Below are 14,878 nucleotides of genomic sequence, written 5' to 3'. Positions count from 1 at the left end.
AGGCTAAAACTTAGGTCGACAATCAATTAATGTGTTTTATCTGTGTTCAGTTGTTGTGTTTGTTAAAGCAGCGTCATCACAAAAACAACGGCAATGAAAATAGGCTGTAAAATAAAAAGTTGGGACGGCGTGGTCGGGCGGAAAAGCCAAGTGTTTCTTCCAGACTTTTTTCTCCGGGGGGGGGGGGGGGGGGCACTTGAATTTTTTTTTTGGGGGGGGGGGGCGGACATATATATATGCTTGGAAGAAACTCTGGAAAAGCCTATGATTGCCAACTCAAAAAAATCCTGAGTTTTGACTCTGGTCTGGTAATATTCACTAACTGAGAATAGCTATGGAAGCAAATCAAGAAAGGAAAACAGATCGAAGCTAACGAGCCATGAAGCGCACATCAACATGCTGACATGTAATACTTTAATTATTTTGGAGTGGATAAGAAGGAAGGAGAAATGAATACACTTTTGTCTACAAATATATGTTTAAGATACTGAACACTGGAAATATGTCTGTTACATGTTTATTTTATTAGTCTGGTACTGTCAGGGTTTCTTTCATGCATTTTTCTTAATAGGGGTGTAGGGCTACGTAAAAATTCTGGGGTGGGGATGGCGAACTTAAAATTTTAAGAGGGGGAGGCATTTCTTAAAGAATATATTTCCGTATTTCCTATATAAATGATAAATTGATTGTATTAGTATTGTGTCGTGGAAGTAGATGTAATCCAGGGAGATGCCTGAAAGAAACTGTAGAGTACCGTAGTGACGTAGTGTTATATAACAAAAACCAGTGCATAAAATGGCACTGAAACTATCAAAAACATTGTAAAAAGCAAACGGTCAACGCTTTCCGCGGAAATATTATTGACTTTAGTTTTAATGTTAAAGGAGATCCTCTCTTTCAATGAACACGACTCGTGGTTGTCTTTCTTTACACTAACGTGATCCTCAACACAAGCCATCGGAGTGACTGTTCCTGATATCGCCATTTTGGAATTTTTACCATCCTTTCCGTCCGGAAGTAGTTTCTGCTCTTGACGATACTTGCGCATGACGTAAACAGTTGCGATGATAGATAAGATACACTCGAGGATAATGTAAGAAATGAAGAGCATTATTCGGGGGATTTTTTCTGTCTTGGTGAGATTTCTCGGCAAGGTGGAACTGCGAAAGAAGGAATCTAGTGCAATTTTTAAAAGTATTAATTTTATGATATCAAAAAGTTGTCTAAAGTTTGTTGATTAGACACGTCTTTAAATTTGCTAAGCAAGTTAAAAATCATTGAGGTTTTCCGTTGCCTTAGATTCAATCAAACTTGTACTTAAATAGGGCCCTAAACGCGGTAGATCTTGTTCCGTTGACTTAATTCTTAATTTAATTGCCCTTTGATTTTTTGTCATTGATCCGTATTTAGTGTTTAACTAATTAGATTCTTTTTACTGACCGTAGCCTTGATCACAGCTTAGAATCCCTCTAAGTGTTCTAGGTCCCTATATCTTAATTTAGATTCTCCCTACGTTGCTTTTAAGTCTGTTTTCAATGTTTGGTTGTTGTTTTTCTACAACGTTTAAGTCCCCTTATCACAAGCGAGACTCAATCTATAGATTTAAGTCCCCTTATCCTAGTCTCAATTCCATCCCTTGTTTAAAGTCCCTTATCGTAATCTATATTCCGTCTGTTAATTTAAGTCCCCTTATTCTAGTCTAGATTCCATATCTTGACTTAAGTCCTTTTATCATAGTCTAGATTCCATTTCACGAGTCAAGCCCCCTAATCTTAGTTTAAACGCCCCTAGCCTTGAAGCTCTAAACTTAGTGTACATGCACTTACCCCACGAAGCTCAAGAACAACGACGTGGACATGTAGATGGACACCATGAAGGACATCTTCTCCCCAGAGTCGGGCGGGATCCAGAACACGACCAGGGTCAGCAGTGACGTCACCACCATGGGGATGACCACGCACAGGATGTAGTACAACGTGGCACGTCTGATAGACACGGACAGAACCAGGTATGGCATCTCGATCAAGGAAGCCTTCACTTCAAACGACGTGCTGATCTTTTCCCATTCGCCTTGGAAAGTTTTAAGGTCAAATACGAGCGCTGATTCGTTCAAGATGGAGGGCTCGACCAGAACCGTCACGCCTTCTCCGTACAAACCCAGGACGATGCTGCAGCTCTGCGTGTCGAAGGGGTAGTAGGTGAGGTCAAAGTTGCAAAAGGTCGTGATCGAGGTCAGGAGTCGGTACAGCATGACCCCGTTTGAGGTCAGGAGGACGGTGTTGGGCTGGGGTAGCAGGTAGCTGTTGTCGCTGTCCGTGTCGGTGTTCATGGCGAAAACCTCTGGGTGCCAGAATCTGTTAAAAAAAAAAAAAAAAAAAAAAAAAAGCCACCATACTCACTAGTATTAGTCATGTTTTTTTCAGGCATCTTGTCGAGATTCATTCACCCCCCCCCCCACCCCTGAGCACGTCCCTCAACCACCACCAACACCCTTACACACATCCCGGCCGAAATATAAAAAACTAAAAAATTTCTTCAAGGCATCTCTTCGAGGAGGGGGGGGGGGGGGAATGAAATTTATATAAAAATATATACTTTTAACAGTGTCCGCCCCCCCCCCCCCCCCCCGGAAAAAAGTCTGGAAGAAACACTATGTGTTTTAAATACCCCACCCCTCCCCCGGAGCAAACTATCTGAACGAAAGCCAGAACACGCTGAGTGCGTTTGTGTGATGTCATGGTTGAGTGGTAAATGCAAACACTCGCTCTTTGGCCGGAGATCATTGTAAATGTATTGAGTTGACCCTTTGACCCGGCTCTGATAGGTCATGACAGTTAAAGGATGATAAGGTCCAGTAGGTGCTGACCACACAAACGAAATAGAAATTATGATTTATTATTTAACATTAAAAACTTTGACGTATAATTTACAACATTGAACACGACAATGTTTGCAATGGCTGTAGGACAAGTAGCATTTGACACCAAAAATATATATATCAAATACATGTATAACTAACTCAAATGTTTAACAAATTCGTTTATCTATTCAACTTATATTACTTCGTTGTTGTCGAAAAGAAAAAAAAATTAAATCCTGCTTTTTTAAATAATAAAAAATAATAGTTTTTTTTAAGATTATTTATAAAATTAGGTAATCGAACACCGGACAAAATACCTATAGTGTATTCGAAAATACCCAACAAAATACTTACTGTCCAGATGGTAAAGATACGAACGACCAATTAGAGTAATTCTGTGCGTCCCACGCTAGATCCTTGTCGTCCCAACTCATCTCAAAATAAAGCTGGGTGTCAATAGTCTGCTTGGATTCTAACACTTGGGATACCTAAATACACCAATAAAAGGACGTTTTGTTGGCAATAACTGAGAAGTTAGTGTCAAATGTATTATATGGCGGCTAAGCGAAGTAACAAAGTTCATCAAATGTGTGGGGCTAGCTGTGCATGCATGCCAATTTCGAGTGTATGTTATCTAATTTTTTGAACAGTTAATTTTGACTAGTTTTTAACCAATTAATTAATTTTAAAAAAATGAAACTAATAAAGCAAACACTGTCTAGCACAAAATTAGAGTTTCAGATATTATACTCCGGGGTGAGAATTTGAAACTTCAGGGGGGGGGAGGGGCCACTATAGCAATGGATTTTAAGTATATATTTGCTATTGATATTTAATATTTTTTCTAATATGTTCATGGAAGCCGTGGACATATTGCGAGGAGGGGGACTACACCACCACCACCCCCCCCCCTCTTTACACACAACACCCCTTAGATATGCCTGAAAGAAACACCGCACAAACTTTGGCTTACCTGAACTAAACAGACTTTAAAGAGCACGTTGACGGTGCGGCCCGTGGGCAGGGGACTTAACTTGTTCTGTACAAGGGGGGGGGGGACTACACTCCATCCCCCAACACGCAACACCCCTTAGATATGCCTGAAAGAAACCCCGATCGAACTTTGGCTTACCTGAACTAAACAGACTTTAAAGAGCACGTTGACGGTGCGGCCCGTGGGCAGGGGACTTAACTTGTTTTGTGTAACTTTTTGCTTGGCCAGGTCCTCGTACAGTCTGGCCAGTCCCTCACGCTCTGGACTCATGTCCTGGTACATGCCCGCACGTGCAGGTGACCAGAGACTCACCAACAACAGCAGCACTGACACTGAAGTGCTCAACATTTTCATCACCTGTAAAAATTGATTACCAGTTTGTAATTACATTTTTTTATCAATGTGTGATTTACATTTTAAAAAATCACTAGGTAATACAAAATTAAAATTTTAAAACGTATTCCTTCCGTTCAGAATTCCTATCGAAGTATTCTCTGGAGTGGCGTCGAGTTTTTAGTTTACCCTTTTACTAACGCTAAAGCGGACCATAACTTTCATTCTATCACCAGTAATTCTAAATTTTAAAAAAATAATCTATTCAAGTCTAAAGTTAAAAGAAAATGTTTCATCAGTTTTGAATTAAAGAACTTCTAAGTTTATAAAGTGGTTACTTTAATTCAAACGTGATGAATATTTTCTGTCAAATATTCACTATAACGTCATATCTTAAGAAATTCATAAACATTAAAATTCACAATATTCTCCGGAATAAATTAAAGGGAGATAAACAAGCTCTAGTCTGGGAGTGCTTGCCCTTTGCTAACGTCACAATTAGACATCCTATGTTGCAATGACTACAGTTTTGTTGTGATCAACCGATATCATCTCCGCTACATCAGTTTTGCTCTAATTTGAAAAAAAAAAAGATAATTATAATTGTAGAACGATTAACCGATCGTTCGTTTTTTTTTAAATTACTTGTGTTTAAGGGGTAAAAATGCAAATAAACATCAATCTGTTGGAGATAATCGATACTGGCAACAAAATAATGGCTGTGTTGTTTGAGTCAACGATAGGATTTGGTTATCAGTTAATGGCTTGGTGTTTAGACAAAGTGTTGCTGTGTTCTGTCAATGATCAGAATGCGTTGATTATGTTGTGACAGCTTTTTATCCCATGAAGGTTTGGGAATGGAATGGCCGGAGTCAGAGACTAAAGCTGATAAACGAGGCAACTCTATTAGAAATAATTAACAGGCAAAAAAACACAATTATGACTTGGTTGTAGTCAGTGGCGTCACGAAGTGGTGGCATGGGAGGAGGTGCGGTCCGAACCAGGTAACGTAATTAAGAGGGTGACACCACGACGAAAAATCACGTTAAAATAATAAAAATGGTAGGGGGACAGGGGTGACAACAAACCTTAAATGCAAAAAAAATGTTTGAGGTGGGGGTGGTTGGGTGACACCCTCAGTTACAGACCTAGTGACGCCTCTGGTTATAGTCATTTTAAAAGAGGGGGACATCAAAATGCCTGGCATGGAGAAGTTTTAAAAATTATTGAAAAGAGAAAAACAAATTGGCAAAAAAAAGTAACTGCTTAAAATGAATGAAAAACGTAGTATTAGCTTACGCTTCACTGTAAGTTGTTTTTTTAAGGGGGGGGGGGGTGGAGAGACTAGTGTTAAAGGAAGGAGTGAGGCGGTGGTCACATAGAAAGTGAGTCACAAGTAGTTCAAGTAATGTGACTTAAACTATATTTGTATCTGCAGTAAATATGGGACCACCAGCGGTGACGTGACACATTACCGTATTTTACATTATAAACACGGCACCAAACCCCATCATTGCCACTTTCTTTGTTTGACGCCACGGCACGAAGGACAATGTTTACATAACTCTCGAGGTAAACACAAACCCAAGGGACAAAACTCGCTCAACAACAGAGAAAAGGGTATACGCGTCATTTGGTAGCAAAGTTGCAGTAGTGCATTTTGTAGTGGAAATCGATTGCTTTGATATTTATTGAATATGTCTCTGATTTATTGACTGGCGCAGTGTGTGTGTCTGTGTGTGTTTGAGTGCGTGCGCGTGTGTATGTATGTATGTGTGTGTGTGTTTGTGTGTGTTAAAATATTGTTTCCAGATCAATGTTTTCGCATTTTTAAAGATATTAAACTTAGATTTTGACCGTATGTCAGTGTGTGTATGTGTGGGTGTCTGCCTGTGAACACGATAACTTGAGTACCGTCCCAGCTTAGTAGATGAAATTTCATATATAAGTAGTATATCAAATGTTTAGTTCTGTAACAACTTTTCGGCAATTTTCAGTAAACGGAAGTGGAACTTATTCTACTTTCAGTTTTTTTCCACGGTCGAAAAATTGCGAACAAAATCTATATAAGAATATTCGAGATAGTTTAGGGGACATCAATCCCGCTTTATTTTTTATAGAAGACAGCAATATTTGCTATTATCACTTATCAAATATAATTTTTTTTAATTTCTCGTATATACGAAGTATAGAGAAAGTCTTGTAATCGTGCAAAACAAAAATCGAGATTTTTACAATTCTCGACGTTTTACACCTCACTGATAAACATAATTTTGCAATCTTGTCCGTGTGTCTGTGTGTGTGTGTCTGTGTGTGTGTGTGTGTGTAAACACGATAACTTGAGTACCGTCACAGCTAGGTTGATGAACTTTCATTTATAAGTATTTTATCAAAATCGTAGATCCTGATCAACTTTTGACCGATTTCCGATAACCGGAATTGGTACTTTTTCTACTTTGAATTTTTCAAAAGCCTATAACTTAAGTACTATTTCAGATAGATCAATTGAAATTTCACATGTAAGTAAAAGATCTAATTCTCTACCTTCTGTCAAATTTTGAGTAATTTCAGTTGACCGGAAGTACTAATTTACGCTATTTCCGATTTCTCAAAAAACGCATGTAAATTTATAAAGTAATAATAATATTGCACACTATTATGCACATTTAATGTGGTGTTCAATTGGTGTGCAATTCTTTTTTCTACGAGATTTTATTCTATTTTAAAAATTTAAGTATTTAAAATGGAGTTCCTATTGCCTGTAGTGTTATATAAGAATATTCGAGAAAGTTTAGAGGAGATCACTCTATTAAAAATAGGCCTACTGTTGTAAACATTTTAGATTTATAGTACTGCTTGTCTAGATCAATGGAAGACACAATACGGTTATGATAATAAATAAATCACTTTATATTATTTCTAATATTTTAGTATGTGTGATCAGTCCACCTTACATTTGCAAATGTATACGAACTATAGAGAAAGTCTTGTAATCGTGAAAAAAAAAAATCGAGATTTTTACAAATCTCGACGTTTTACGGAAAAACATAATTTTGCAATCTTGTCAGTATGTCTGTGTGTCTGTGTGTGTGTGTGTGTGTGTCTGTGTGTGTATGTGTGTGTAAACACGATAACTTGAGTACCGTTACAGCTAGGTTGATGAAATTTCATTTAAAAGTATTTTATCAAAATCTAGATCCGTATCAACTTTTGAGCGACTTCCGATAACCGGAAGTGGTACTTTTTCTACTTTGAATTTTTCAAAAGCCTATAACTTGAGTACTATTTCAGATAGATAAATGAAATTCCACATGTACGTAAACGATCTAATTTTCTACCTTCTATAAAATTTTGAGTAATTTCAGTTGAACGGAAGTAGTAATTTACGCTATTTCCAATTTCCTCAAAAAACGCATGTAAATTTATAAAGTACTAATAATATTCCGCACTTTTATGCACATTTTGTTTTGGCGTTCGCTTGGTGCGCAATTCTTTTTTCTACGAGATTCTATTCTATTTTTAAAAGTTTAAGTAATTAAAAATCATGTCTATATTCCGAGTTGCCATCCCACTTAGTGTTATATAAGAATATTCGAGAAAGTTTAGGGGAGATCACTCCCGGTTTATTTTTTTAGTTTTAATAATTCGATCAATGCCCGACCAGGAAGCTGGAGAAATAACACTAGACCGTGGGTGTAATGGTAAAAGTGTTTAAAACCTACCACGAGCTTGCCTACGACCCTTAGTCTATGACTAAATAGCGTTTGATTAAAGTGATATCAAAGACATGAATACCTAGTGCAGCCTTTTATCTTCTACTAGCAAACAACAGGGAGACTAACGAACTGTTCATAGAAAGCATTGGGTGTGAATTATGCGATTATTGTAGTGAGATGTGTGTTGGGCTCTGTGGGGGTAGTGGGTTGTGGGTGAGGGGGAGTGGGTGGGTTTTAATGTATGTTGTATGAGTTGTTGTGAGTTGTTGTGTTATTGTTTGGGTATACAGGCGTTGTTGTGTTATTGTTTGAGTATGAAAACGTTGTGTTATTGTTTGAGTATGAAAACGTTGTGTTATTGTTTGAGTATGCAAACGTTGTGTTATTGTTTGAGTATGAAAACGTTGTGTTATTGTTTGAGTATGAAAACGTTGTGTTATTGTTTGAGTATGTAGCTTTCTGTTGTTTTTTTTCAATTATACAAATGCCATGTGTTATTGTTTAGGTATACACGCGTTGTTGTATTATTTTTCTGATATACATGTGCTGTGTTATTGTATAGGTATGAACACGTTGTGTTATTGTTTAGGTATAAACGCGTTGTTGTGTTACTGTTTGGGTAAAACTGCGTTGTTGTGTTTTTTTAGATATCCATGTGTTGTGTTTTTGTTTGGGCCTAACCGAGTGTAAATCAGATAAACCAATGCATAGGCCCATGATTATCATTCGCTGGAGTTCACTGAATAGCATACGATTGAATTGATATCAAAGATATGAATACCTAGTGCAGCCTTATATCTTCTACTAGCAAACAACAGGGAGACTAACGAACTGTTCATAGAAAGCATTGGGTGTGAATTTTGCGATTATTGGAGTGAGATGTGTGTGGAGTTGTGGGTCGGGGGAGTGGGTGGGGTTTAATGTATGTTGTTTAAGTTGTTGTGAGAGCGTGTTTGCCAGGATTGGGGTTTGGTTCGGTGTGTGGTTCATGGTTTTGTGCGGGTGTTGAGTGAAGTGGTGTTGGGTTGAGACTACTCTGCGGGGTGTATGTGGTTTGATGTGGGTTGTGTGGGGGTGGGGTACCTGGGTTTAGGGTCGGAAGGGTGGTGAGGGGTTTGGTTTGGGTTGTGGTTCGTGGTGAATTATTTCCCCTTCTTTAATTCTCTCCCCTTAGTTTTTTAACCGCAGATTATGAAAAAAAAAATTAGCTTTCTCTAATAAGAGCAATTGCCGTCAAATGTGTAGGAAATTTACCAAATGTCATCAGTTTCTATAAGAGAAAGCAAGATGAATGTTATAAATATTATATATATATATATATATATATATATATATATATATATATATATATATATATAGTCTGATCATTTATAGGGGCCCAGTTCTGACTGTTTGTAGGTTCGGTCCTGATAAAAATGAATGTAACAGATGGTTTAGAGACCAGTCATGTGACTATAGCTCAAGTTGTTGTTGAGATTCGTGCACTATATATGGCATATGAGATCCATTTGATTTAATCGTTGGAATATCTAACAGACTGAATCTTTACAACACAGAATCCGCAATACTTATCAAACAAAAGATATTTGTCATCTCAAAGATACCAGCATGCACAAGACTTTCCTACTCACTACTGTTGTGCTGATTTTCATATGCATTTCTGTCGGTGAGTCCATCTAATCGTTTTCTTTATTTTTATGTTCATATATATATATATATATATATATATATATATATATATATATATATATATATATATTGTGCATTAAAGTATTAACAATTTTTACGATAGAGCCACCAGCGTAGCTGTTTTAAACACCACTAAAGGCGAATGGTTTAGAACTTTGGCAGGCGTCAGACAATGCTGCTTGCTCTCTCCCATCCTTTTCAATATCCACCTAGAAAGAATCATGAAAGACGCTTTAGAAGAACATATAGTCTCAGTCAGCGTCAGCGGACGATTGTAACCAACCTACGATTCGCGGATGACATAGAAGCTATTGTAGGCAGTGAAGACGAGTTGATAGTATTGGTAAATAGATTGAACAGAAAATCAACTATATACGGTATGGAAATCAATGCTGACAAGACAATGATCATGAACAACACCCCAAATGATATAGTGGGAGATATACGTTAAAATGACCGAAGATTGGAGGAAGTTCATTCATTCAAGTATTTTGACGCCATATTATCCAATGATGGAAATAAGCAAGAAATACTTGCGAGATGTGCCGAAACAACAACAGCACTCAGTAAACTAAGAAACATTTGGCACGACGGCAACACTTCTATTGGCACAAAAAATAAACTCATGCATTGGAAATGAGATGTCTACGGAGACTAGTACGGATTTCATACAGAAATCACATAACAAACGAGAAGTCTTGTAAAGGATCACTAATGTGTTTGGTTCCCTTTGAGTTTTACTGAGCATAGTAAAAACTAGACAATGGAGTTGGTATGGGCAATACTGCAAGGCCAAGGAGAGAAAAGAATGGGAAGACAAAGACGACTAGGTGGATGACATCAAAGATCGGACTGGCCTGCCTGTCTCAAAACTAATCAAAGTGGCAGAAGACAGAGATGGATGGCGGATAATTAAATGTGTATTCTCTTTGGTTTTTACTGATGTGTTTACAATCCTTTGTTATTTATGCACCAATCATTGTTTTTCTCTGTCTTCCGTAGGGGGAACATCTGAGAAATCGGAGGATGAATACAAGCTGGTCAAAAGGCAACATTTCATGCTCCGGCTCGGGAGAAGGGACGCTGAAGAACCTGCTGAGGACAACAAGGAATCTTTGAGCGATCAGCACGAGCTGAGCATCAAGAAACGATTTATAAAGGGAGGTATTTAATTGTGTACCAATTCATGTGATCCAGATTTCTGAAAATGAATTTTAATTTATACCTTATGTTTGTGATCATTTAATAAAATAATAATTTGTCATTTTAATCGATTTACTGTTTAACAATACACATAAATGATAATAATTAGTCAATTAAAACATTCTCTTGCACAGAAAATCTTCAAAAAAGGAAATTAAAATTATAAAAAACTTCAGTTAAATCTTATTTTTGTATTTTTGTCCTACAAATGTCAACTATACATTTATTTTGAGTGCTTTTTTGGCAGAAAAATTGCGGATGACGGAATCAAAACTAACAGTTTCAGTACGGTGTCTTTCTATTGACAACAAGAAATTTCTGCAACTGATTTCGTTGTCTAACAAACGTTGACAGCAGTGTCTATAAATGCTTGTGCATATTGTCAATTTCTTGAAAAAAAAATCTCATACTTTCGTATTTGTAAATTTAGAGAAAAGCTGATGGTTTGGATATTCACCGTTCATTTAGATTGAACAACTAATATTTTTTTTTGGTCATAAGCGATAGTTTGTCGGGAATGTGCTATTTTATGGAGCGTCGTTTTATATAAGCAATGTCTAGGTAGGAGGTGAGGACAGCTGGTGTTTAAACTTAAGTGTGTATACGTGTTAGATATTTTGAACAAAAAATGAAGCTTGTGATGCAAAATTAGATCTTTATTTTTTATCTTGAAAACCAACAAGTAAGCAGTAAATTTGGGGGTCCCTAAATATCAGGGGACCCTGACTACAGCCCACGATCTTGCCTACGACCCTAAGTACATCACCGAATAGCATGCGATTAAAGTGATATCAAAGACATGAATACCTAGTGCAGCCCATTGTTTTCTACTAGCAAATAACAGGGAGACTAACGAACTGTTCATAGAAAGCATTGGATGTGAAATTATTGTAGTGAGATGTGTGATGGGCTCTGTGGGGTAGTGGGTTGTGGGTGAGGGGTAGTGGGTGGGTGGGTGGGTTTTAATGTATGTTGTCTAAGTTGTTGTGAGAGCGTGTGTTGACGTGTCGGTCAGGATTATGTGGGCTTTTGTCAAGGTGTGGTTCATGGTTTCGTGCGGGTGTGGAGAGAGGTGTTGTTGGGTTTGGATTACCTCGCGTGTCGATTACGCATGTGGTGTGATGTGTGGAGAGTCGTGTGTTTGTTGTGGGATGAATGTGAGGGTATGAGACATATTTGTTAGGCTTATTGGGGTGTGTCCTGTTGGTAACCTGATAGGTTGGAGGGTGGGAGGGGTGGTGAGGAGTTTGGTATGGGTTGGTTTTTTTTTAAACCGCTGATATAGAAAAATAAAGTGGGAGTGATCTCCCCTAAACTTTCTCAAATATTATTATATAACGTTACTAAGGTCGGAAACCGGCATGAGCATGTAAAAAATAAACTAGGCCTAATCCACCCGGAAACGTAGAATAATAATAAATAAAGCAAAATTCATTTTAAAATCCTCAGATAAACGAAAATGGTATTTTTTGTGTTGTTTCATAATTTCCGTTGACCGGAAGTGGTAATTTACTCTATTTCCGATTTCTCAAAAAATGCTTGTGAATTTATAAAGTACTAATAATATCCGCACTATTATGCACATTTTGTTTGGCGTTCACTTGGTGTACAATTCTTTTTTCTACGAAATTCAATTCTATATTATAAAAAGTTTAAGTAATTAAAAATGGATTTACAATATTGTCTATATCTCGAGTTGCTATCCCCTGTAGTGTTATATAAGAATATTCGAGAAAGTTTAGGGGAGATCACTCCCGGTTTATTTTTTAAATGTAGGCATAGTTGGTGCTAATAATCCACAGAATTGGTGTTATAGAAATAAATGTTGTAATTTTTTTTACTTTCTCGTATATACGAAGTATAGAGAAAGTCTTGTAATCCTGCAAAAAAAAAAAATCGAGATTTTTGCAAATCTCGACGTTTTGCATCTCACTGATACGGAAAAACATAATTTTGCAATCTTGTCCGTATGTCTGTGTGTCTGTGTGTGTGTGTGTGTGTGTGTCCGTGTGTAAACACGATAACTTGAGTACCGTTACAGCTAGGTTAATGAAATTTCATATATAAGTATTTAATCAAAATCGTAGATCCGTATTAACTTTTGAGCGATTTCCGATAACCGGAAGTGGTACTTTTTCTACTTTCAATTTTTCAAAAGCCTATAACTTGAGTACTATTTCAGATAGATAAATGAAATTTCATACGTAAGTAAAAGATCTAATTCTCTACCTTCTATTAAATTTTGAGTCATTTCCGTTGACTGGAAGTAGTACTTTACGCTACTTCCGATTTCTCAAAAAACTAATGTAAATTTTAAAAGTAATAATAATATTGCGCACTATTATGCGCTTTTTTATTTCGCGTTCACTTGGTGTGCAATTAATTTGTCTACGAGATTTTATTCTATTTTTAAAACTTTAAGTATTTAAAATGGATTAAAAATCATGTCTATAGCCCGAGTTCCCATCCCCTGTTATTTTATATAAGAATATTCGAGAAAGTTTAGGGGAGTTCACTCCCGGTTTATTTCGAAAACAAAAAAAAATTTAAAATGCGTTGCAAATAAGAAGATTTTTACTTTCTCGTATATACGAAGTAGGCCTACCTATAGAGATAGTCTTGTAATCGTGCAATAAAAAAAAATCGAGATTTTTACAAATCTCGACGTTTTACACCTCACTGATACGGAAAAAAATAATTTTGCAATCTTGTCCGTATGTCTGTGTGTGTCTGTCTGTCTGTCTGTCTGTGTGTCTGTGTGTAAGCACGATTACTTGAGTACCGTTACAGTTAGGTTGATGAAATTTCATATATAAGTATTTTATCAAAATCGTAGATCCGTATCAACTTTTGAGCGATTTCCGATAACCGGAAGTGGTACTTTTTTTACTTTGAATTTTTCAAAAGCCTATAACTTGAGTACTATTTCAGATAGATAAATGAAATTTCACATGTAAGTAAAAGATCTAATTCTCTGCCTTCTGTCAAATTTTGAGTAATTTCCGTTGACCGGAAGTAGTAATTTACGCTACTTCCGATTTCTCAAAAAACTAATGTAAATTTTGAAAGTACTAATAATATTGCGCACTATTATGCGCTTTTTTATTTGGCGTTCACTTGGTGTGCAATTAATTTGTCTACGAGATTTTATTCTATTTTTAAAACTTTAAGTATTTAAAATGGATTTTAAATCATGTCTATAGCCCGAGTTCCCATCTCCTGTTATTTTATATAAGAATATTCGAGAAAGTTTAGGGGAGATTACTCCCTGTTTATTTAAAAAATATTCACTTTGCATGTTCAATTATTTGAATACATTTCTGAAACCGGTTTATATTTTTTTAAATGCTAAATTTACTAGCATTTTTTCATTAAATGCTGAAGTTGGTAAAAATTGTTGAAAACAATCAAACTGCTTAATAATGTTTGTAAAGTTTAAATTTTAAAGATATTTTGATTTTACTAAAAAACAAAAAATATCCACGAATAATTTTATCAAGTTGCTAATAATATTAATTTTAGATGCAATACATGTCTAAGATATAATTTAAGTTGTTTCCCTTTAATCGGGGATTTTACAACACAAAAATATTCCAGTTTCAAGACCAGTGGTTCTTAACCTTTTAGAGGTACCCCGCCAGTTTCATGTGCGCATTCACTGGACCTTTTTTAAAAGTTCTATCGTCCGCACAAACAAAATTGGAGTCTAGTGTGAGTCTTGACTTTCGCCGAACCCCTGAGACTGACTCACTGAACCCATGGGGTTGTTCGAACCCAGGTTTAGAACCACTGTTCGTGAGTGACTTTTCCTGAAGTGTCGCTATTCAATATTGAAAGTTACAGAAGACAAAATTTAAGAAACAATTAGGTATATTTTGTAAGAATTTTATTACAATGTACAAATAAATTGCAAACATGCAAATAGACTGTTAAAATTCATTTTTAAAATTACTTTTTAAAACGTAAACTTTTTTTTTAAACTTAATACTTCATTGCGTTTGAGGAAATAATGAATAATAAGAAATACATGCACTTTTGTATATAAATACATGTTTAAGATACTTGACACTGAAGTAGAAAATA

The 14,878-nt window shown here is 36.3% G+C and overlaps 1 protein-coding gene across 1 annotated transcript; it reads right to left on the bottom strand.

Annotated features, from left to right (window-relative positions):
• Positions 1-1,822: 1,822 nt before the first annotated feature.
• Positions 1,823-4,136, bottom strand: LOC131933141 (neuronal acetylcholine receptor subunit alpha-7-like). The gene is made up of 3 exons (XM_059289943.1): positions 3,993-4,136; positions 3,215-3,348; positions 1,823-2,354 (listed from the first exon to the last, which is right to left on the bottom strand). Exons 1-3 carry the CDS (start codon positions 4,134-4,136, stop codon positions 1,823-1,825), a joined length of 810 nt encoding a protein of 269 aa, XP_059145926.1.
• Positions 4,137-14,878: the final 10,742 nt, after the last annotated feature.

This window comes from Physella acuta, unplaced genomic scaffold, assembly GCF_028476545.2.
Source record: "Physella acuta isolate Inbredline_101_S28 unplaced genomic scaffold, ASM2847654v3 ptg002377l, whole genome shotgun sequence".
Lineage (NCBI taxonomy): Eukaryota > Metazoa > Mollusca > Gastropoda > Physidae > Physella > Physella acuta.
Note: the sequence above shows the minus strand (reverse complement) of the source record. Positions and strands in the feature narration are given on the sequence as shown.